At 45.0% G+C, this 25,116-nt stretch overlaps 1 protein-coding gene across 7 annotated transcripts in view; it reads right to left on the reverse strand.

Moving 5' to 3' along the window:
* Window positions 1–879: 879 nt before the first annotated feature.
* The window catches only part of BIN1 (bridging integrator 1), a 91,935-nt gene continuing 67,698 nt past the window's right edge, over window positions 880–25,116 (reverse strand). For 3 of the 7 annotated variants that reach the window (XM_082763670.1, XM_082763674.1, XM_082763673.1), the window contains 8 exons: window positions 24,052–24,202; window positions 20,198–20,326; window positions 17,330–17,437; window positions 15,620–15,643; window positions 11,658–11,750; window positions 10,768–10,878; window positions 10,026–10,127; window positions 880–6,332 (listed from right to left, as the gene is read on the reverse strand). In XM_082763670.1, the coding sequence (XP_082619796.1) occupies window positions 6,225–6,332; window positions 10,026–10,127; window positions 10,768–10,878; window positions 11,658–11,750; window positions 15,620–15,643; window positions 17,330–17,437; window positions 20,198–20,326; window positions 24,052–24,202 (826 nt within the window). In that variant the 3' untranslated portion in view covers window positions 880–6,224. Of the gene's footprint in view, window positions 6,333–8,763; window positions 8,815–10,025; window positions 10,128–10,767; window positions 10,879–11,657; window positions 11,751–15,619; window positions 15,644–17,329; window positions 17,438–20,197; window positions 20,327–24,051; window positions 24,203–24,318; window positions 24,400–25,116 lie in introns of all 7 variants that reach the window. The other 4 variants (XM_082763668.1, XM_082763669.1, XM_082763671.1 and 1 more) reach the window with 4 other exon arrangements.

The following is a 25,116-nucleotide window of genomic DNA, read 5'->3' on the forward strand; positions in this document are numbered from 1 at the left end:
TTCGGGTCCATCTGAGTGCCGCAGAGGTGAGAGGCTAAAGGCAGTAAAACCCTCCGTGCTGTCTGGAAACGAAGGAACCACACAAACACCGTCTGGCCTGCTCCCCGTGCTGGCTCTGAGGCTTGTGTGCCTGCATGCTAAAGCAGAGCCTGGCAGTCCATTCATCAAAGCGCTAATTGGCACCGGTGTGCATCAGATCATATTCCAACCTTTGGCCAGCGCTGGCTGTTTACACGCCGTGCCCTGCATGCTGCTGCACTGAGCCTGTCTGGAACGAGGTATATGAGAGAATGGCCCCAAAACAGTCAGATCTAAGAGTAAATCCCTCTCTAATCCCTTCCCTCAGAGGATCCCAAAGCACTCTGGTTGAAGGACGGATTCACTCCCTTTCTACACATGAAGAAATCTCCCCAATAAAAAGCAGGCCCTAGAGCAAGCCTGGAAACTAAGAGCTACCCCAAGAGTGCCAATGGGCAGAAGGGAGCTGGGACACGCTTGGCCATATGAGGTAGGACACCCACTTGGCGTCACATTCCCATCAACAAACTTGCCTTAGAGGATGAAAATCACACCACAGCGGGGTTAGTAGCTGTTAAAAAGCAAATATCTCCTCTTCTTCCCTAAGTTGAACTCACTTGGTGCCTGCTCCTTCCAACAAACAGATTGCTGCTGGAGCAGTTTCTTCTGCTGTTGAACTCCTTCAGGGGAGGACCAGCAGCACCCTTTCCACCCCACGTGTTTGTACAAACTCCCAGCATCAATAGCACGTGGCCAAACCCAGCTCTTTGAGGTTACTCACCTCTTTCAGGAGAAAGAAGTCCTGAATTGTTCTGAGGTTTTCAGGTGGGGAAAATAGAGAGAGAGAAACTGACACAGGACTTAGGATGACACAAATTGTATTTCTGAACATTGCCAAGAAACAGAATGGGACAAATCCATCTAGTACTTGTCACTGGAACTGGGCATCACAGCTCTGAATACAATGGGGGTTGTTCAGCGTTGTTTAAACAAAACAAGAATTAAAATAATTAAAATAAAATAAAAAAAAAAAAAAAAAAAAAAAACAACAACACCCAAAATCCAAACATTTCTCACATCATGGTGGTTAAACCCAGACACTGAATTAACAGAAGGAAAAGAGATTGCCAGCACATTGCCAAAGTCGTTGCAATTTGATTCAGTTAAAGAGAAGCAATAAGCCCAGACCTGCATCTGGCAGGTTTCATGTAGGGAGCATCTAGGTGAAATGCAGACTAGAGACAGGAACAGCAGAATACACTGTAAAAAACAAGTGAAGGAATTATAGCCAGAAGACACATCAAAATACAAACTCATACAGATCAGTCTTAACAGCTGTAGTTTTTCTCCACTTAGTTTCATAAATACAATTTCTGAAGTGGCCTTCTAATTCTCAGCCTCCATGTGCCAGCACCTGTGCCAGCTTACACGGGCTGGTGACACAGCCCAGCACCCTTCTCTGTCAGCAGTTTGCTACTCAGAAATGTCCAAGAGCATGCAAGCAGAGGTGCCTGCAACAGCACTAGCTGTGATGGTACCTATGTGGCATGAAACAGCTTCCTTTGGCAGCCCAGAGAAGAAAAGCTTTTGCTTGTTTTCCTGTTATCAGCATTATCAAGCTGCACTATGCAGGATTTGCTGAAGTTTGTGCATCTTCTAGCTTCAAGCTGGTTGAGGGTGCCCTATGTTAACGTCAACCTCAAAGAGCACAGAAGAGGTTGGGAAGCAGTCTGAAAGACACAGACTTCTGAAGTCAAGAGGACCTTAGGCACCCCACTATTTGTGGGATTTTTGCTCTCACCTCTTTTGTAGTATCTCTGGCAACTGCACCTCAAGGTCATACTCTGAGTGGGGCCAACAGCCACGCTAAGGGAGCGGAAGATAAATGCCTTGGGCCTTTTCCTTTCAAAAGGCTGATGAAAAACTAAACTGAGCTGACACCCTGATTCCAGGGAGAATATGAAGCTCTTACAACCTGCTCCAGGCTATAAAAGACCCCTCTGACTTGGGGCTGTTTGCCTTGGGTATGGTCTTTGGATAGCACAACAGGACAGGGTCCTGCTACTACAACTGGCGAACACAGAGCCAGTGGTTCCACAAAGTGTGGCAAACAGATCACAAAGCTGGACTAACTCTGCACACCTGGAATGAAGCCTGCACAATCCCTTTTGCTTCATGACCTCCACAGCCAAGAAGTGCAAAGGTGGCAAAAGCAGACAGCTGAGGACTGCCCGTGGAAAGAAACAGAGCAGGAGGGAGTCTGGAACAGCGCATTCATCTTCACCCTGGGACCTCTTTCCCTGACTCCACCTAGTAAAGATTTATTACTGACATTGCTAAGACAAAGATAAAAAGGGAGAAAGAACAATGCCTTATTTCTCTCATCACTTGGGCAAATGATAATTCTTGCTGCACAATGGGATTAGGCTCAAATAGGAGAAGTGTCATATCTACAGCCATAAATCCATGACCAAACTGAGATTGATAACGAATGTCTAAGTCAGGCTAAAAACCAGTCAATAGCAAGGGCTGAGAGATGCCTTTATTGTTCACCCAGTAAAACAATCCAGTAGAATATGGGGAAACAGCAGGTTTGCTGGTTTTAGATACCAGGTAATCCTTGAAATGCGTCCAGTGTACCTGTCAGTGGAGCAGAACCGGGCAAAACAGGCTTCTTTGGGTTCTCTTCAATGGATAATGGATTCACCAAAAAATGCAGTTTGGGGTTAACTGAAACTATTCATCAGACTAAGAAAAAAAGGCAAAGGCAAAAAGACTATTAACGATAAAACATTTTCTTTCAGCATTTGCAGAACAGGTTTCACATTTGCGCTTCAAAGCAACTTTTTATAGCCCAAGTCATAATGGTTTTAAAAAAGTGAAAAAGCAACCCTAAAAATGAAATGCTTCATTTTTGTTTGAAAGTATTGGTTTATGTTTTGATTTTTCCCTTTTTAATTTCACTGACAAAATGAAAAAAAAAAATTGTCTCAAGGTCACCCTTACAACTTCAGGTTACCCTTACAGCTTTTTTTCCCCAGGTTTTTCAGTTCAGCCTGCAAACTGAAAAAAACAGTGGGCACAGCCTACTTGGAGTTTACTGCCCCTATTCCTATTTGAATCAGTCCTAAGCCAAAGAAAATGGGAATTTTATTTCACCAGGTAATACCAACCAGAATCGAGGTATTTAGTAGATGAAAAAATACTGAAAATCAGAGGAGTTGTGCCTGTTATGGGCTGAACATAATCCAGGAGATAAGAGACATCCTGGCTCCAAAGAACACTGCCATCTACAAGCTTCCTGCCATGCCATCCTACTCTCACGTAAGGCAATTTACACAGTGCAGGCCCGATCCTGCATTTTTAGAATCTGTGATGTGATGTGCACCAATTTGCAAGCAATGCAACATCTAGGTTACCCAAGCTACCTGCTCTAAGCAAGGGCTTTTGGGGACTGGGATTTTGGCGTTAGGGGGAAGCAAATGAAGAAAGATGCAACATCAACCCCACTAGCAATATTTGAGCATCAACCATGTGACCTGAAAACAACATCCCTTTTTTGCAGAGCGTTACCACTTCTGCAGGGATAATACAGTACTGGATAGTTGCTTTGCAAGCTCAATTAAATGAAAAGGCCTTACAAGGATTTCTGTTGGGACAGTCATCTGGTTTAAACACAGCAGAAGACATCATCAACAATAGCAAAAAAAAAAAAAAAAAAAAAAACAACGAAAAAAAACAACAACAAACAATAAATTAGGTATCAGCACAGCTTTCTAAATGTTCTAGAACAATTACTTGCAAGACAAAAAAATCACAGCTCTGGTACTTAGAATTTTGTCTTTTTTTTAAAAAACAATAATCCACAGGTTTTGCATAAAAATAAACATTTTAAGCTGACAGTATTATGTTAATTGGATTCAACCCGCTTTTTAATATATATATATTTCTATGTATATTTAAATGCATATTTTTCTATGAATATTCTTTAAAAGGAGTAATGGGAGTCACAAACGCATAAAAATAGATATTTTGGAAAGAAAAAGTAATAATAAAGACAACCCTGGTGAAAAAAAAAAAAAAAGCAATCTAACAGGGCAGTATTCTAAAGCAATGGCTCACCATACTATAATGTGCGGAGTCCAGTCCTTCTGTACCGTGAGCAATTACTCCTAAATACTATTGGGGTTTTTAACAGTGATGTACAATACAAATTCCTGCAAGTTTATTAAAAAAAAAAAAAAAAAAAAGTGGGGGGAGGAAGGGGTATACAGGACAGATTTTGACACTTGTTACATTGCTGTAAATAACTAACACAGGTCTTCTTCGAAGATGAAAGCTGGAGGAACTCCAGCACTTTCTGCATTTACAAAAATATACTTTTGATCAAAATCTGATCCTTCCCTCTCAACTAAAATTAAAAAATAAAAATAAAAAAATCCACATTTGCCCTACTATGTTTTTTTGTTTTTTTCTGTTGTCATACAAGTAATCAAAGCAGATCAGAAAAGGTGGGATTTTTAGTAGTGTGTGTCAGCATTCCATGCTTCTTTGATGAAAGCCAGCTCCTAACAGATATAGGAAGATTATTTCCGAGAGTGATCCTGTCCCTTTACAGCAGGAGGTAACCTCACTGTTAAAAATCCCTTCAAGGCAAAAAAAGATCATGGGGTAAAGAGTGGGAAGCCATTAAAAAAATAATAATAGCCTGACCTGCTTGCCAGCTGCATCAGTATTCAAGTAAAGTTTAAAGTACCTTTGCGGGACTTCACAGAGTCTTGGAGGGTCAGACCGGCTTATTTTAACAACTGTAATACGCGCTTTGAAACAGCTTTGTCATCTGCTTGTTTAAACTTAAAAAAAAAAAAAAAAAAAAAAAAAAAACACCACCAACAACAAAACAAAACAAACAGGAGCAAAGGAAAGGTCTAGGAAAGGTCTCAGCATCAGTATTAGACTGCGCGGTATCTTCTTGACACTGACACTTTGATATTCTTCCTTCCTCTTCTAATGCATTAAAACATCGAGAAGTCATGCAGCGGTTTTAAACGAGTACTTTAAGAGTCCAGTTTTCTTAGAGGTTAACTTGATCACCAGCACAGCACTGGAGAAAGCTGATCTAACAGTATTTCACTTACAGAAGTCTTCAAAGGAAAATAAGAAATATTATTCCACAAAAAAAAAAAAAAAGCCAATTAAAAACACAGACAGCAAATTGTTTTTTTCTCAGTGTTTTTTCTTAGACATTCTTTCAGAAGAAAAGTTTTCTTCCCTTGTCTTTCTTTAAAAGCACATTTTCTAACCAGACAGATTTGATAGCTATCTTCCATCTATGTGAATCTAAGCTTTTCTGAAACTGCCTACAGGGTTTGGGAGGCAGGAGATTCCCTTTCCTAAATTTCAGAGCCATCTAAAATGCCATCTGCTCATTTTGTCTTGTTTATTTATTTTTTTCATTTTCCTTAGCTTTTTCCAGGCCAATACACTACCGTGAGAACGTAGGTGCTTGCATTTGAAAGAACTTTGGACTGAGCACAGCTTCACACATTTCACCTCCATGCCCTTACTGTGTAGTTTCTTCTGTCTTTACTTGTATAAAATCAGTTTGTGTAACACCGTTTTAAAGGAATAAAATAAATGCACACGCACACACACATACATTGTATTGGTGAACACTATACACTAAATATTTTTTTTTCAACAGCATTAACAGAAAGTTTGGCCTACTGTAGGTTGAACACGTGGGGAAGGCTGAATTTTTATGGTTGCCATGCAAGCCACCTTCAAGACAAAACAGATGAACCCACCCAAGAGCAAATGCAGCTTCTACTCTCTTTTTAGACAAATGCTGCTTTCCAGGGATCAGACTGACATCTCACCAATTCAGTCAATGCAGTATTTACAGAACCACACTGAGCTGCTTCTGTGTCAGTCCTCTGAATCCTAATGCTGTTAAACCAAAGGGGGAAGAAGGTAATTGATTTGCCTTAGTAGTAGTAGTATTCATATATATTGATAATGCTTTGAATTGCGATTTACTTCTGAAACCTTGCCCTTTGAAAAGCACACACCCTTTAAGTTGACAATTTTTTCAGGCTTCTGTTCCGTTAAAATTCTCTTCTTTTCATTTTGCTGCTCTTTTTCAATTCTCTACCAGAAAATTTGCTTTTTCTTCCAGCAGAAATGTGTCCGGTGGGCTTGGGCTTTCACTGCACCCGCTCTGTGAAATTCTCAGGGAAAACCCCTCGGCATTGGTCCAGTTCCTTATGCTGGATCCAGTCAGACTCCTTCACACCCATCAGCCATCCTTCGTCCTAGAGGAAAAAACAGAGATCAGGCACTGAGGAATAAACAAGAGTGGGGATTTTTCAAAGAGTGCAGGCCAAGGAGATGTCAAGGCACGTCAAAGCCATGCTCATAGCTGGCTTGGAGACGATCCAGGTAGAGGATGGGGGAGAAGGAGAAGAATGATATTGTTTTCTTTAAAAAGAGAGAAGGCCACTTCCCCACCAGAGTCAATACCAAAACTCATCTGACCCAGTGTCTGGAGGCAGTGAAATGTTGTAAACAATCAGCAAGTGCAATAGAAACGTCATAATTTATACCCAGTAAAGCAGGGTGCCCCAGTTCTGTGGGGCAATGGGATGGGAATCACCTGCCCTACTTTTTACTACCTAAATAGAATCATGGAATAGTTTGGGCTGGAAGGGACCTTAAAGACCATCTAATTCCACCCCCCTGCCATGGGCAGGGACACCTCCCACCAAACCAGGTTGCTTAAAGCCCCATCCAGCCTGGCCTTGAACACCTTGCTTCTCTGGGCAACCTGGTCCAGTGCCTCACCACTGCAGAGTAAAGAATTTTTTTCCAATATCTAATCTAAATCTACCCTTTTTTAGTTTAAAACCATCACCCCTTGTCTTATCACTACACTCCCTGGCCGAGAGTCCCTCCTCAGCTTTCCTGTAGGCCCCCTTTAGGTATTGGAAGGCCATTATAAGGTCTCCTAGAAGCCTTTGCTTCTCCAGGCTGAACAACCCCAGCTCCCTCAGCCTGTCTTCGTAGGAGAGGTGCTCCAGCCCCTTGACCATCTTTGTGGCCCTTCTCTGGAACTGTTCTAATACTCCCGTGTCCTTCTTGTGCTGGGTGGCAGTGGTGGCATTCTCCATCACCAGAAAAGAGACGGGCACCTCCACAGGGCAATTCATCCCATCCATCTTGGGCATGGGTCTTTGGAAAGGACGAATTGTTCCCTGGGAGTGCTCACCCTTGTTCTGGTGCTAATCCCCCAGATCCATAAGCAGGGATCAATTTTCACTGAGTGAGGCAAAGGGAGCCCTGCCCAGTAGGACTTGCTCAAGAGGAGAGCCAGGACTTCCCACAATCTCCCTGCTCTCTGCAGTGTGCCCAGCACCAAGATTCCTACTCAGGAGGGAAACGAGATATTCAAGGTAGGAAGGCTGCACTGTTTGTAGCTCAGGTGTGTGGCTGCCCTGTTGTCTGCACGCCTAGGAGCTTGCAGATTCCACAATGCCACCCCTGCAGCTTCCAAGTGCCCATTCATGTCTGCCTTTTGCAGGAGGGCAGCCTGTGGGGCAGGAATGCAGCACGAGGCAATGGAGCTGCATGGGGGACCACCGCCTCCAAGCTTAACAGCTTGCTCTGCATCTGCTCCTCTGAGCGAAGTATACACCAGACTCATTTAGAGTTACATCAACACCATTTAGCTACATAACTTGCCAGGGCAGAAACGCTCAGGAAACCAGATGCTCTAAGCCGTGGAGATACAGGGCATGCATGTGCGCAGCTCAAACAGTTGTTCTTACACTTCTTTCGTGGAACTGGCAGGAGTTACCTGTGAATTTACCCAAGGACAAGCACTGCCTCCCTTGAAACGTATTCTTTAAAAACATACCTGCATGGTGCAGGAGTGAAGCAGCCCTCACACCAGGGAAGATCCACGGGGCATGCATGGCTTTCCACGGCCATTTTATAGCTTCTGCCCTCGTCCTGTTTTCTGTGCATTTCACATGGCAGCAGCTCAGACCAGCCACTGTACCGAGCTCCCTGCTCCATGCAGGCTGCACTGGGTGCCTGAGGCTCAGCCAGCCCTTGCTGCTGCCTCAGAGTTGAACATTCAGGGGATGGCATGGGAATGGCGTGAGACAGGAGCCCATCTGCAGCAGCCAGTTGCAGGGGCTGCAGAAGGACTGACATGCCATATATCAGGAAGACAAACAACTAGGTGGCAGGTGCTGGGCGCAAGTGCCTGGAAGGCATCTTCCAGCTAACAGCACAACAAGCACAAAAGCTCATCCATTTGCATGTAGCATCTGTGCCATACAGCATGCATCACTCCCACGGCATCCTGCTACCAAGGGTCTCCTCAGCTGGAGGGATCAGGCACCAGGACCCAGACTGACCCCTGCCTGTTTTGAACAACGTCACTTGAAGTGCCAGCTTAGAAGCACTGCTGCCTTTAACTCCTTCTATCAAGACGAAATAAATCCCAGCCTGCCTGATGAACACCGACACCTAAGCTGCAAGACAGAGACCCAGATCACAGCCTATTATCCTAAGCTTCCTCCACTCACGTGCACAGTTCATGCACATGTTAACAGCCAACGCTGTCTGGCTGGGTTTGGTCAGGGTTAGGGAAATGAGCTGTAGCACACAGTACACTGTAGGAGGGTTAGAGGGCTTCAGTGCAGCTACAGCATCATGTTAGCAACACTCAGAGCTCACCCTCTGCAGCTTGGAGAGTCTCGAGTTCATGGCTGTTGCACCCACATCCAGCTAGAGTGCAAACATAGGGCATTGAAAAACTCCACTCCACAAACGCCATCTCCTACCACTGAAGGGGAGCTGCCCCTCATTTCCTGTCCAGAAAGCTTTCTGAGAAGGAAATGCTCACAAATGCTTATGCAGGGCAGTCCCACCCAGTGAAGAGTTGTCTTCAGAAAGAATCACTGCTTCTTCCCCATACAACCCTTCCGCCCAGAGCATCAGCTCTGCGGGAACTGCCGGCATATTACAGCTCCCATTTCACAAGCAGCAGCAAGATCTGACCCCATAGTTCACAAAGGCAATAGCTGAGCCACAGAGGATCCACATGTCCTGTGGCCAGTGCATGACACCTTCCCTTCACACCCCTTGTGGAATCCAGATTTTGTCTGGACTTGGCCAAAATCAAAGAGCTGGTGACTTCTGAATCAATTTGGAGAATTCCCTTCCTTTTCCAAACAAAAACCCAGAGACTTGAGAATGAATGTTACACAATCACCACCACTCTCAGGCAAAATAGTAAAGCTGCAGCAGTCTCTATCAGCTGGAAGCCCTCAAACATAGCAAGTGAGGAGGATTTACTCAAGGCTTTCAGAAATAACTGAGATTAAAGAAAAACACTGCCAGTTAAATCCATGTTGAAGATGGACAGGGGAAGTGTTCCGTGGAGCTGGGAATCCTGCTCACATCTTTGGCTCTGCTGCCATCTCCTGACCAAACACAATCTTTTAGAAATAGGCATTGCTATGCCGAAGTGTAGCACACCGACCCTAAGCAAGCTTCTTTCTCAGAGCCTCAGCATTTCTTAAAAGGGGAGAAAAACATCATCACAGACTGTGGTCAGCTCTGGGCCTACGCCACAGTCTGCACTGCAGTAGTCACAGAAAATGTTCATCAAGATTAGGAGCTAGGTATGGGCTCTGTAGGGTTCCTGATCAAGAAAGCCATTGCCTTGACTCAAATGCCCTTCTAAGGGCAGAAAGCCACAGCTACTTCACATGCTATATGCAGAATAAGGTCTCCACTTTCGATTCACAAGCAGAGTCCTCCTCTGTTGCGGGAAGCAAGGACAAGGACAAGGACAACCGGCTCTCCAGCCAGCTCCCAGCCACAAACTGATGGCTCTGCACCCAGCCAGCAGGCTGTTAGTGGAGGAAGAAGCAGCTCCAGAAATCCCTTTGGCTCACCCCAGCCCAGGCACACACCCTGTCTTCTCTGCTCACCTGCTCCTCAGGGTTCTCAAATGGAATCACAAGCACCACATCTCCGGCCTTCAGCTGCAGCTCGTCACTGTCAGTGGCTGTGTAATCATGCATGGCCTGGACCTGCAGAGAAAGGAGAGGAGAGCCACATGCTTGTTAACACAGCCCTGAAGACTCACATGACAGAAAGTCTGTATTCACTGTATTCACTCAAATGGTGTCCTGTATTATTTTTGCAGCTGGACTTCAAGAGTATTAGTGATTATAGCCTCCCACCTCTAAGCAGGGAGAGGAAACATAGGTAAGAGCATCAGTTCAAATCTTCAAGTGATTGTATTTTGTCACGTGGTTTTTTTTTTTTTGTACTCGTCTTATCTCCTATCAACATCTGTATTACACCTTTCTACTTCAAGCCACAACCCTCCGCTTCAACTGCTACAGTCTACAGTGCTGCCTGTAACCTGTCTGAATTTGATGAGCCTCCTATGGTTCCTCAAAGTTTTGCAACCCTCCTGCTTTCAGCAGATTTCCCTGAAAAAGCAGTACAGGGACGTAACTAAGCAGAAGAAAAGAACTCCTGTAGCAGGTTAGGCAAACAAAAAAGGAGAGTGCCATATCTCACGTTCAGGACATGATGCATCTGTGCTGTCTTGCTACCGAGGCCCTTCAGTGTGACATAGCCCATGGTCATGCTGAGTGAAAGTAGTTAACTTGTTACAAGAACAATTGTCAGAGACTCAGTGTCCCACCAGCATGCACTCACCTTGAACAGAAATCCTGGGGGCATGTCAGCTCTTTCAGAGGAAGCTCCTCCTTCCACGGTGCCATTGACAGTAGCAGGGAAAGTTTCCACAACAACAGCAGGCAGAGAGGTCTGAAAGGCAGCAGCCAGGAAAGGAAAAACATCACTGAGAAAGGAAAATCCCAAATGGCAGCTCCTAGACCCACCCTGGAGGATACACATCAAAACCATAACCTATTTGGGTCTCCCAACACTATCCAAGGATTCAGTGGATTTTCCCAGCACACTAGGCAGTGATGAAAGCAACCCAAAGGACAGCAAAGGAAGCAGTGAGAGGGCAGGAGAGGTGACCACTGCCCTCCTGTGCTTAAGGCAGGATTCAGAGCATTTTTCTGGGACCACGCTGGCTACCATTTTCCATTTACTGCAGTCCTTGTAAAGCCCATGGAGAACTGACAACTCACATGTGACAGTCTATAGGAACCAAGCAACCACGAGATGGGACCTACTCCAGCCCCTAAGAACACTGATAGTGTCAGAAGAAGAGAGGAAACCTGGCTAGTCAGGGGTTATAGGCAGAGCCCACAAAAGAAAAAGTAACGGGTGGGCAAGAAGGAGCCAGGCAGAAAACACAAGCTTAACACAGCACAGGTCATGGGCTGGCTTCATGGCATGGGTGAAGAGACAGGTTTTTTTGGGGATCTTCCCACTGAGCTTCTCCCTAAGTATTACACAGGGAAAACACAACAGCTACCTCTGGCCTCTGAGTAAGACCACTGTAGGTGCTGCAGTGGCAGGGATGAGTTTTCCCAAGCCATCACACACGTCTTTTGTCAGCCCAACGTCCCACATGTCTGCTGTACAACAAAAGGACATGATGGGACATAAAGGGGCTTTATCTTGAGGCTTACCGATCCTGAATCAGCTTCGGTTTTAGATGCTTCAGCTCCAGCTGCTGCTTCAGATCCAGCTGCTTCAGCTCCTGCATGGGCTGCTTCTGCGGGCTGCAATACAAAAGCCATCCAGGTGGAGAGTTACACTCATTACAGCTACGTGTGTGTGTGCAGAAAGCACAGCTCACTCTGTCCAAGTGCTCTACACGGTTGACTGCTGCCATCTGCTGACAAATGTGTGAGGAACTTCAGGTTCTCACCACGTCTCCTCAGTTCTCTGCAGCCCAGTGGAACCGCAGCAAAGCCTGCATTCCCTCCCTCCAGCCACACAGCAGGCGATGCTCCAGAAGAAATCAATGCAACCTGCAAAACCTGTACGCCTCCTCCTTTTCAGGGCCTAACTTACAGACCTACTCACACATGCACAGTATCTGTACTACATCTAGGTTTCCACTTGTATGTGAATGCATGGCTCTGCTTACGTGCCATACACTATTTCCAAGGATCAACAATCACGGAATATTTAAGCCTTTGCATGCTCCCAGTAATAGAAGTGTGTGCTAATGACGTGTCCAGATCTGCAGCTTCATCTGGACCCAGCATCCTTATAACATTATCATTGAATCAAACCACTGAAGAACGTGACCTTTTTTTATCCAACTAGGTTTTCAGAAGGCCCAAAGAGTCATGAACTTGGATTCTGTTTGTAAGAATTTGCTGTGACTATCCTGCACAGTGTCTGCATGGTGGGGAGGGGAGAGTCTAGCACACAAAAGCTACCACCACCAGGGAGAAACATTCAGCATCATCTACAAACCACTGCCTGGCAGAGATTGCTCCTGGAAGCACGCTTCCAAAGCTTCAAGCTTTTAGTCTCTTTCACCTAAAGTCAGGTTAGCTCTGTTCTCATTCAAAATTAAAGAGGTTCATTTCCCGCTCCCAGAAATTGCAGCAACACAGGAATTAAATTAGATCTAGTAGCATTAATGCTGCCAGCCAGGCATCATCTGGGCTAACTCCTGACAAGAATCTCAGGGGTTGAGTAAGGGAATGTCTTCACGGGCAATCTATATTTGTTCCCTACATTAGGCATCACAAGCACCTCTTTGTATAATCCGCAAGATTCCTACTCTATACAGCACAACAGAGATTGCTACACAGACATCTTCCATTTTTAACACGTGAATAAACAAGTTTTGGCATGCCTACACACCTCACACATTTGGTAAACATGTGTGCCCCTAAACACAACCACATTCAGCACGAGGCATTGTCCTGATTTCTTCATGTTGTAATTCTCATCATGCCAGCCCTACAGAAGCATTTAAGTCCAGGTTCAACTGAGCAGTGAAACCCTCAACTTCCACCTCTTTCCCTGGGAACCCAGATAACTTGGTTGAACCTGGGTTCCGCAGATGTTCCAAGCCATCCCACAGTGACTGAAGCCCAGACACACGGTCTGTGGACTGATCCCAAACATCTCCCTCAACCACGTCTCTTCCCCTGATGAGAACACTGCCCAACGAGACGATGCGCAGATCTACCAGGTTTTAAACCATGCTTTGCATGAGCATGTTCTTCCTTCACCACATCTTTCTTCCATCATATCTGGGCTGACAGCGAGCCAAGATATGGCTCTGCTCCTACACCTGAGCAGATGCAAAGCACCAGTCAGGAACTCCAACACCTCCTGGGTTAACCTGGCCATGCCAGAGGACACACACTGTGTAAAGCACCAGCCACAGTAACCCTCAACTCCACACCCGTCTGGCTACTAGCCACACACTGACACAAGACTCCAAGTGGTTTTCTAATAGCAACAGAAATCAGCAAGAAATAAATACCTCGATTTAAGAAAAGGCCATCACATGGCCTTCAGCTGTTCCAACAGTGCCATTTAGCACATGCCTTCCTCTCCTGTCACCTCCTTCCTCATGTCCCCCCATCACTGCGCCCACAGGCCTATACTGCCAGAGGGTATTATACATAGCAGAGCTGTTCCCATCCTGCAGATGATTCCCAGAGCAGCTTTGGCAGTACAAAGGTAAACATATGCATATGAAATGCTACCATGGCTCCTCCTGTTTAATTAGATTTGCTCCCAGGTTGCTTTCTATATGGATTCAGTGAAACTGGAACAGATGCCAGCCCAACTCTATCTGGTCAAGCATGATTTTTAATATGGACAAGTGAAAAGGAGTTCACATTTAGCCATGGGTTTCTTAGAGCAGCTGATTTGCAAGAACAGTATTTAATAACCAGAGAAATTAAACCTCAATTAATTCCCTGGGTTTCAAAGGGCATTTCCATGTCAGCTACTTATTTTTCTATTTTATGTACCCGTGGGTGTGCCAAAGTCTATAAAAGTATTTACAGTCATGGTGAGATACTACAGGGAGAAGAGGGGCAATTGCTCACTGCTGTTGCCAGGTTTGAAAGCTGTATTTATGCCAACAGCAGCATCACACACACCAGACGCAAGTTTAACTGGTCTGCAAAACTAAGCAGATTCTCCAAGTTTCTATGCAGTTGTTAACCCCATAGCATATGGGGCTGTGCACCCAGGCAACAAAATCTCTCATCAACAGCTAGGAACAACATTAGAGCAAAAACACTTCAGAATGCTTGAGGAGCAAAAAGGAGGATTCCCCAGCTATGGGGAGCTCTGCCCTTTAACACTGTATGGGATGCCAAGGTGAGAACTGGAATGGTGAGAGCATCTCGTCTAGTACCATTCCCCAGTTATACTGTCCTTCGGGTTTCCAGAATGGGAGAAATGGCCCCAAACTTGACTGTAAGCACAGTTCAGTCACACACAGTCATACCTCTCGCACTGCCTGTCCACTCGAAAGGCATGATGAGATCTTTCCTTGCCAAAACACAGACTTTTATTTCTTTTTAAGACAGACTGACAATGCACATAAAATGAAGTGACAGATGTTAAACACTGATGGCTGACAAAGCACACAAGGGCAACATCTTTCAACACGACCCAGGCTCGTGTGAAGGAAAGCACTGGCCACAGTGAGTCCTTGGGCCAGACTCTCAGCAAGCGTAAAGCTGTTTCCTTCTATGCACTGACTCTAGATGCTGATCTGGCCTTTGAGAAGGGGAAGGTTGGCAAGACTCAATCCCGTGGTGCAAGCCAAGGACACGTGGCTCACATCTACACCATGGGTTACAGCCAGCTCAAGTCACAGGCTTGAGTGCCCAGACCAAGTGTTTTCTGTCCACACTGCTAGCTGTTTGTGCAGAGGCGCTCAAAAGCAGCTGTACTTGGTGTATCCCTACATGGGCTAAACTGCAGCACTCTGAGACCTTCCCCGGCCTGATATATCTAGAGGGCACAAATGAGTGTCCAGCTTAGGTTCAAGATGCAGAGCGTGTGTAGAGTCTCCCTTGCTAACAAGCTCCAAAGCTGGGATTGTGGCAGGTGACAGGCAAGTCTTGGGCCTGCTCTTAACATTTTGCTTAGACACAGGCTGGGCTATTTCACATCAGCCTGACAGTGATGGTCAATGAACAGCAAGCACTGCAGAAAATCCCAGACATGTATGTATACCCAATGGTACAGGTAGTAAGGACTAGGGGCACCCGAGACATTTATGCATCACACACAAGACCAACAGGACACACAGAGTTTAGGAAACACTGGGGGGATGGAGGGTGAGGATGATGCCACAGTGGGATTAAGTCTGGGGAGAAGGTCACAGCACCATGCCATGGGAAAGGTAAGTGAGTTAGCACTGGGGTGGTTTGGTGGTGGAGGCATTAAGTTACAGCGCCAGACCTGATTTGCAAACATGGCTGCTCCCAGGGCTTGACAGAAGGTGCAAAAGTGGGTTCAGCATTACACGGAGCAACTTTGGTTTGGGGGATGCATGGAAGAAAAGCAGTGAGGGAAATGGAACTGGTATGCACAAAGAGATGGCACTGGCACATGCACAGTACACATGATGAAAGCCATATGAAGTTCTTACCTCCCATAAATCCCAAGGTAAAGACTATGCATGTCAAAGAGCAACAAAAACAAAACATGTTTATACGTGATTATTTTAGTGAGTACAAACATTATAGACACTGATCAGTCTGAAGCAGGCATATGCATTCAACAGCACTTACCTCTGCATGTTTTACAAATATTTTTTAATGCCTGAATTTATCCACTCCTCCCCCCAGCATATCTAAATTAAGTCCCAAGGCATGTGAGCGAGGGTTATTCCTACCTTTGGAATGAAAGGAAACAGACAAGCCACATTCAATTATAAGTGGCAGACCACACAGCCAGAAAGAAAATCATGAGTTTGTAGTCTATTAGAGCTAAATATGCACCCTTATCTCCCCAGACAACACAGTTAAGAATGATTTCAGATCAAGACTTCAGTTGGTGTCTTTGGATCAGCAGTGAAATATTTTAACCTCTCTGCCATACTGTCTGCCCTATAGGAAACAAATTTGACTCCTTTGAAAACTGTGTGGTTTGTGCTAGGTTTTAATACTGTGGTTACCATTACAATTATTAATTTCAGACTCTTTAATGACTTCTGACACTAACAATAAATATATTGGAACACCAAATAATCTATTGTTGAGCAGTTTTGAAAATCCTACTCAGTGTAATATTTGTTGCTTGCTGGAAGGGTAACAAATAATACCCTTTTAAAGTCGATTTTATACTAATACCTAATATCAATATACCTGATTATCAAAGTTATAACTGGTGGTTCAGACAAAAAAAAAACAACAAATCCTAGTAAAGGAAAAAATAAGCGTATTCTGGGTATGTAGTTTGTTCAGTCAGGCATGCAGTCAGGAAATGCTAATCTGCCCAAAGTTCCAGAAAGTAGCAGTTTGGCACATTGAGGTGTATTAAATTATAATAATAACTAGCATTTTGTAATGTAGTATCTTAATTTAGAAGACTCAAATGCCTAACAGAGATCTTATTGCTACAAAAATTTGTTTCAAACAGGTCTATTTGACATTGTGATAATGGAGAAATATTGTAAACATCCCAATTATGTTATTACAAATTTTAATGGAAACCATGGGAAAAAAATACCCATTTCATACATATGAAGTGGAATGTCTGGGTGAAAGACAACAGCCAAATTTGGGTGCCCTTCACAGACTCCAGCCATTTAGAAAGAAACTGAAGCATGGTCCTCTTGGGACAGTAGCAGGTACAAGCCAGAGCAGAATTAGGTATCTTCCTTTTTAATACATCACTGTGTTAACAGTATGTTCAAGGAAAAAGCTAGTACTTTACTGTGAACAAAGGCTGTTATACCCAGAAGAAAAAAAAAAGAAAAAAAAGCACTTGATGTTACTTGAGTGTCTGTCTACAGCTTTATTCATCTTAAGTAACTGCTATCAAAGAGCCTGCTTATTAAAAATCCCTTTGAGAGCAATTTATAGCAGGCACACAGAGCGTAGATTGAATGCCTATTCACAGAGTAATGGTTTAAGTCCATACAGCACACAGTGGATGCTAATCTACGGATGGATGAGTTGAGTGAGTTGTCAATCAATAGATCCTTAGAGCAAAGCACAGGCACCTAGTGCCAGCCTGTGGCCTAGCTAACAGCCACCTGACTCTCACTGGACTTACAGATCCAGCAGAGAAGATCGAGGTGACCCTTGGCAAGAAGTCAGTTTTGCACTGAGAGGGAATGGTGATATGAACCAACCTGGGAGGCAGGTGTGGGGGTCTTCCCCACAGTGGCATCTGGTTTAATGGGATCAAAATCCAGATCCAACAGGCTGGCTCCCTCCTGGAAGGGCCCAGGGGCATCAAACTTGGCAGCAGTGAGGAAGAAAAGCAGGACGAGCATTAGACACACACATGTGCACAGTAGAGGGTACGCGATATCCAGGAGCTAAGGCTGCAAGCGCAGAGATGTTGTGGGGATGCAGACACCTGACGTGACTCCTGACTGCTTTGTGCCCGTAACCGCAGGCAGAAAGCATGCCTTTGCTATCAACCAAACCTGGGCTTTTTCCACAAGGCTCACCTGACCTGCTACAGGCAAAAAGATCGCCACCACTGCCAACGCAGGTGGCCTTCTCTGTATATCTGTTCCTCACAGCTCATCCAGCTGCCTCTGTGCAGAAGGCCCAGGACAGACCCCCAGCCACACTGATAGGAGCTGCCATCCACACCACTTATCTCAGGAACAGGGACCTAGGCAGAAGAACAATGAAACTTCTGGAAGACAAGTCTGAGGGACCTGATTGCTCCTAAATCCCTCCAGGAACAGAAATACAGAATACGGCAGCTCACACTAGCTAAGGGATCTGAATGACTTCGCACTCCAAAATGCCGTTTCCAATGCCTTCAATTTCAGGACATCCCATCAACGTGCACACATGAGACTTCTAACATAGCACACATCTGAGAGGCTTAGCTACCCTCTTCAACGCCAGCAGAATACCTTTCTTTGAATAATGCTCTAGCTAAAGATTATGACGACACATTCAGTGATTACCACTAATAAAACAGTCACAAAGGAATCACTAGTACTCAAAACAACTACCATCACAGCTGGTTGTCAGATTTAGCCTAACCACTATGGCCTTCCTATTCAGCTTCAGAGGAAGCTGCAGTCCAGGAGGATTTGACCCCACTTTCACTGATCTTCCAAACTTGCTTGCCCTACCCCTTGTAGCCACTTGTCCAACAATACACCAAGGCTGTCAGGCTGGTCTTCATTTACATCATGGCCCCAACATGGAAGAACTTATGGAAAGAAGTGAGACATAATATAAGAGAAAGTCCTCTGCATGCAACACGTACCACCATCACCTTCGCCTCCTCTAATTTCCTATTACACCAATGCTCATTTAGATTTTTCCCTCCCTTATGACCATCCTCACCTCACTCTTTTTAATATCCCCAGTTCCAGGAGGGCAAGGAACCAAGTTCACCCATCTCACAACAGTATGCTAAAACCAACTGGCATTCTAGTACACTCCCCCAGCACACACTGAAGCCATTGGAAAGGTTCAAATCCTAATCTGTAGCTTTTTTTTCAGTGGTTGGACAGCACAGGGTCTGGTCATGGAAGAATCTTACCTGCCATTCAAGACTTACATGCAAGGCCTAGCACCCTTTGCCTTTACAAAGATCTCCCACAAGAAAGCTCACTGGACCCAAGCCATCTGACAGGAACAGCCCTGGGCAATGCACTGAACACTAGTGGCTGCTGGGTGCTTCAGTGAAGATTGTTCTGGCAACCATAATACTCCCTCAGAAATCCCATCCAATTGCATGTCACAGCAGATCCCATCCTGGGTCAGGGCACTGATCAGGTGGAGAAGAGCATGTCTGGCTAAAGGCAAGCATTCACATGGAAATATATGATACAAACCACAGGGCAGACAAAGTTGTCCAGTATGATAAAGGAGAACAGAGAATGAAAGAGTTGCTCAGCTGCCTGTGGTCCCCCCCTTCCAATACTGCAGTCAAACCATCTCTCTGCTCTGCAAACAAATCTATCACAATGCAAAATCTGACATTGACATCCTTCCCTCCCCACTCCACCTTGGCTCCTCACCAGCTGGGTGGAAGGTGGCAAACCAGAGGCAAAGGAGCAGCATGATACAAAGAAAAGTTAGCAAGGAAGTCACAGATGAACACTGATAGCGACATTACTTGTGCTGTAACAAGCATTTAGGAAATATATATATATTATATATACGTGTATATATATAAAAAATATAGATGCATGTGTCTCATGATGCAGCCAGAAATCTGGTCAGGCTCCCCTATACATAAGGACCACCATTCTCCTAGATCCAACACAGAATTCCCCATTTAGGCATCCTCTCTTCCAGTGATGTTAATAAAAAGGAAAGTGAAGATGAAAAACACATTGTTTGAAAATGTTGCTCCATTTTTAGGGCTTCAAAAGGTGCCACGTGGCTGGAAACATGCATTCTGATGGGAACCGCTGGCTGGTTAAGAGTGACAGAGTCAGGAGTCCTGAATTAACAGCAGGCACGGTCCTGCCTGTCTGTACTGCATCCACCAATTCCTGTCGGCCCTTCCAGCGCAGGTATGGGTGTTAAAAGTCACCACAAAGCCCATGTCTAAAGGCACTGAGATGGTACAAAACTGCCTTCTCCCACCACTGGCACAGCTGCCAGTGTCGTCACTTAGGGATGCACAGGAGCAGAAAACACATGCTTCACCCACACCCAGGATCTGTGGGCCTGGAAGGCACATATCATGGGATGCAAGGTGAGCCAAGCCATAATCCATGTGCACTGCTGCTGAACACAGCGATAACTTTCTGGTATCTTCACCAGTTGCATTTCTCACGTTTCTCTGTAAATTAAAGTTCTCAAAGGGCAACGTCTTGGCCAAAGCTGCCTTCTAGCCACCCTGCCCTCTAAGATGGCCCCCCATCTATCCCTTCACCTCCTGAGGTCCCATGCCGAGCTCGTGCTCCTCCTTTGCCTGACCAGGTTTCATGGCTTGACAGCTCCAGAGAGAATAAAGATCAGAAGGAAAAGTTCAGAGGAAGACAAGTATAATGCAGGGCATAGCAGCTAACCTGCGAGGGGGTTGTCACACTTATCTCAGGGACAAAATTGTCATCAAACAGACTGATGATGTTCTCTTGCTTGATCTCCTTGGAAGGGGTGACTTTTGGAGGCGGAGGCACCGGAGGCCCTTTCCTCAACTGCATGCAAGTGAGCACACGGCCACAGCACAGACGGCGACACCCAAAAAAACCAGAGACAGGAACCAGGTTAGCCACAAAAACTGAAGGTGGGGGAAATCACAACCACAGGCACAGAGAAGGGTTCTGTCAACTCCATCTGGAGAGAGGGAAGGACAAGGGCAGAACGAAACGAAACGAAATAAAAAAACAACCACACGCCTCCAGAGAAGGTTTGGCATCATTAGTTACACTTCAGCCGTGGGCAAGTTTCCCTCTGCAGAGGAGAAGCGTAACACAATTAATATGCATCGACAGGACATGCATACATAATTAGAGCATGTGCAACCTTCCAAAGAACCACTGGGAAGGGAGCAGATCAGTTACTCAAAACAGATTCGATAGATCAGGCCAGTTCTGCCACCATTTGCCATACTTACCATACCTAATGCAACGAGAACCCAGACTCAGTTTGTCTTATGGGATGGCCATGAGGCCAGATTCTGATCTGCCCAGCAATGGGTTATCAGTATACCTTATGGAACGTCAGAAAGAACCCTTCATGGCATCTTACCATATCTCAGTTTTGGGCAAGAACAAGTCCAGCTCCTGAGAAGCCGTGACTTCCGTGTGCCCAACTCAGCTCTCAGTTTCACCATTGAGCACTGACACTGATGAAGTCACAAGCGCAGCCCAAATGGAGATCCCAGAGAAGGCTCAATGAAATCTGACCCTGTGACTCTAACCCATCCTAATACCCTCTTATCATGCTGAAAGGCTCAGCCTGACAGTGCATCCACCCTCAGTGGATTTATTCAGATTGCTAAGAATATGTCCAGTTCTCTAATGGGTTAACCTACTTTAGACAGTGTAAGTGAGAATGCAAACACGCATTTTCCACTGAATGGCTGGCTAGAGGAAATGATGAAAGTAGTGTATTCGCTCCCAGCTTTTCACTGTTTGCAGAACATGATGCATCCGTGTCACCTAAAAACAATCCCTTACTGAAAACCTGCTTGCCAGGTACAAGAAGAGACCAGAAATTTCAGGGAAAGATACTCTCAGAACAGAGCCACCACCTGCAGAAATTGAAAGCTCCAATAACAAACCCAAAGCTAAAAAGATCCTGACTCTTCTGTGATTTACTTCTCTAAAACAGTCCATATTCTGCCCTCTTCTGTGCATTAGTGTCTTAGAGACCAGCACTTCCACATTGTCCAGCATTATCTCCAACAGCAGTTTAGTACCACTTCTCAAAGACAACAGGACTGCATACTGATGTCAGGTTATACCTTGAACTGCATGAAGCATGAAGAACTATTTTGCTGACTAGAATAAAATAACCCCCCTACAATCTTCCTGCTGATGTGGATCCCACAGAGCTTGATCTGTTTAAATTCACCACAGCCGTGCTGTTTTCAGAAGTGTCATTAGTGCCTGTCAGTGGTGTAACTGAGAGCAAAAGTCTGACCTTTACAATTTCACAGACCCTTGAAGTCCTGTGTCATCATCAAATTACTCGGTGCAGAGAGTTGTGGCCACTTCTTCCAAAACACAGAAATTCCAAAACAGCTGTTTTCAAGAATTAAAGGAAAGTGACAGTAAAAGAGCTCTTTTATGGCACAGGGAATAGTTCAAATCAAGTCAGTATTTATGTGGTCTCTCCTGTTTTGTCATCTTTTTCTCTACAGCCTCTGCTTATGATTTGCATTAGTTTTTCAGACAGGGAGGAAATGGGTAGAGAACTACACTTCCTTGTTGCTTTTTGCTCTGGCCTCCCCTACAGTAGGTGGCCCCTTGCCTCCTTTGGAGGACCCTAGAGCAAAACACTTACCCGTGGGTCAAAAGTAATGACACATGTAAAGCTGAATTGGTGTTAAAGTCAAGCACTGTTTACAGACACTTGTGTCTTCCAGCTGGCTGGCAAGATGACATGGGCTGGGTTTCTGGACCTTGCCATATAGGCACCAGGCTTGGCTCTGAGTACAAAAGCCCTGTCCTTGCCTTCCCTCCCTCTGAAGCAAGCTCCATCTCTCAGCACCTAGTGAGAACATGGAGAGGAGCTCTTGCTCTTCACTGTAGTGAGGCTTAGGAAAATTAATTAAAACATACAGTGGGAAAGAACGGCCAGACGGTGGCAGCAGAAGCTGCAAACACCATTTCGGTCTTGCCTTTGACCCATCGGAGGTTCCAGATGGGGCTCTGCTGGAACATTCTGCTTGCTCAACAAGGGGTGCTTCCAGCCCCATTCCTGTGGGCAGGAAGGCAGCAAGTGAATGAGCAAGCACTTGCAGCCTGGCAAAAACAAGGCTTATGTGTGGTATTTAAAGGAAAGGGAAGAAACCAAACTCAGCAAGACAAGTCCATAGGCAGCACAAGTGAAATCTGCAGTGAAAGTTCAATAGATCTGGACAATGTCTTGTTCCACATTTCCATTTAGTTGTGGTGACCTCTGAAAAAAAAGAAGGAAGGTAGTTCTGGAAAAATATGCACTACCCTCTCTACTTCTATCCATAGACCCCACTCCAAGGTGGGGTCCACCTGGGGGTGGTGAAGCCACTCTAAGCTGTACAATGCTCAGTAGTGCAGAGACCCTGGAGAAGTCCTGCAAAGACACAGCCAGACATCCTCAATTCTCAAATCTGGAAAAGACCTTTTGGCAATGTGAAAATATCCCTTTTTGTCCTGCTGAAAATCAAAAACACAGGGGAGGGAAAAATACTGTGAGAGGTTATTCCAGAAACAGGAAACAACCGTGCTCCACAGGCCTGGATTTGGAATCACATCGCTACATATGATAACAGCAAGGAAGTTCTGAGTTACTTTCATCATTTTATTTTATTTATTTTAGCAGCAATAGGTATTTTCTTACCAGTTTGGCCAGAATACCTCTCAGCTTTAATTCTTCCTGAAGGACTGCTCCTTGGTGTCCCACTTATTGAAATGCAAGGACTGGCACCAGACATGAATCTGGCCCAGCTAGCTTGTCTCCACTAAGCTTTTCCCCTACTCAGCAATAGGGGAAAATATGGAAAATTTAGGAAAAATAAATGTTTTCTTTTCCTTAAATCCCAAAATGAAACATAACATATGATATGCTAAGTAGCAGCAGCTACATTTCCTATTTTAAACATGCTGCTGGGTGTCCCCCATGTAAGGGAAGTACTAACAAAGGCTGTGTGGAAGGTATCAGAAACCACATAACAGTCTCCTTCCTGCTACGCACCTAATTTCTTCATAGTGTAATATAATGCCTTTATTTTTAATCCCAAGGTAAAATACTAGGCTAAAGTAAAACAATGCAAAATAACATATGATCTCCTTATCCATATCAATATTAAACTTTTTTCTTCAGACCCTCATAATTTACAGCAGTTCTTGGGAAGAGGCATTACCATTCAATTCCACAGGTTAATTCAAGTGTAAAGAACAAACTTCCTTGCCTTGCTACACCCTCCCTAGATTTTCTTGGCCATCCAACCTATATTACTGGCCTTCCCCCTGTAGAGGCATTCAGAGACAGCTTTAGTACTTCCCTGTACAATACAAAGAAGATCAACGAACAACTGGCATCCTCAGAAACCTCATTCTTGCCCACACTGATGGAGAACAACCATCATGTTATGTTTTCTGTGTTCAGTAGCAGGAAGAGGTCCAAAAAAGCAACTGATGGACGTCTAACTCACAGAGCATGTGTCATCAGTGGTCATACAGCAGAGACATGGTCAATGTCATGGGGACGCTACCTGAGATGGTGACTTTGGGATGCTTGCCCCAGGTGCTTCCAAAGTGGACGGTTCCAGCTCATGGTTGACAGTCTTGGTCTCAGGGCTGGTGATGGGAGATCCATCTGGTGGAGGCGAGGGGCTTTTATTTGCTTTCGCTGGGGTGCTGTCACTGAAGGAAGGGGAGAGATGGAGAGAAAAGAGAGACAGACAGAGAGAGAGAAGAGAAGTCTGAGCCAGGCCTAGGAGAAGTTGTGCTAACCAGCACAGATCACTGGCCTCCTTTACCTCTTTGCTTCACTGTCCAGACATGTGATGAAGATATGTGAAGCCTCTACAAACTTTCTGAGAAGCATCCTCGCTGAGTCACTTCCAGCCCAACACAATGAAGTAGGGTTACTGGGCAGCAGGTTCCCAATAAATTCCTACTGCATGAATACATTTTGGGGGGAGGGAGGGGAGGGAGGAGTGGAACAAATCAAAATAAAAAAACCCGCAGGCATCCTTAATTCTGGTAGATCCTAACTCATTTAATTTTATACATTTTACAGATAAAAATTTCTCTGGGTAGAATTGTACTGACACCCACATGGGTTGTGACCAACAGACCCATATGCAGATCTGCAACACCCGAACTAAGGCAGTAATAAAACATTATCATATTACTCTACATAGTACGAACTGGCTGAGCTGGAAGATGGAAAAAGTTGCCCAAAGTTTCACAGATCATTCCAGACAGCAAAGAAACAGTGAGATTTTGGCTACTAATAAACTGTTCCCTACTATGGAAAGTTTCTTCAGCCTGTTTTCTACGATGAACCCCTGCTGTCTTTGTCTTTCCAGCTGGTCCTTGTTCCAGGACTGTTTCTAACACAGTCAAGAGGGACTCGTCAGAGAATTAAGATGCAGGAAGCATATGCCAATGGCATTTGCTGGTTCATTACTTGGGCAGATTTGGATTTTTGAAAGGAATAGCAAGAGGCAAATGCCTTTCCCTAAAGGCATGCCCTGGCTGAGTGTCAAACCTGTGCTTCAACCTGCAGAACCATGAGAGATTCAGGTTAACAGAGAGTTTCAACAGGGATA

This window comes from Aythya marila (genome assembly GCF_965140915.1).
Source record: "Aythya marila genome assembly, chromosome: 6".
Lineage (NCBI taxonomy): Eukaryota > Metazoa > Chordata > Aves > Anseriformes > Anatidae > Aythya > Aythya marila.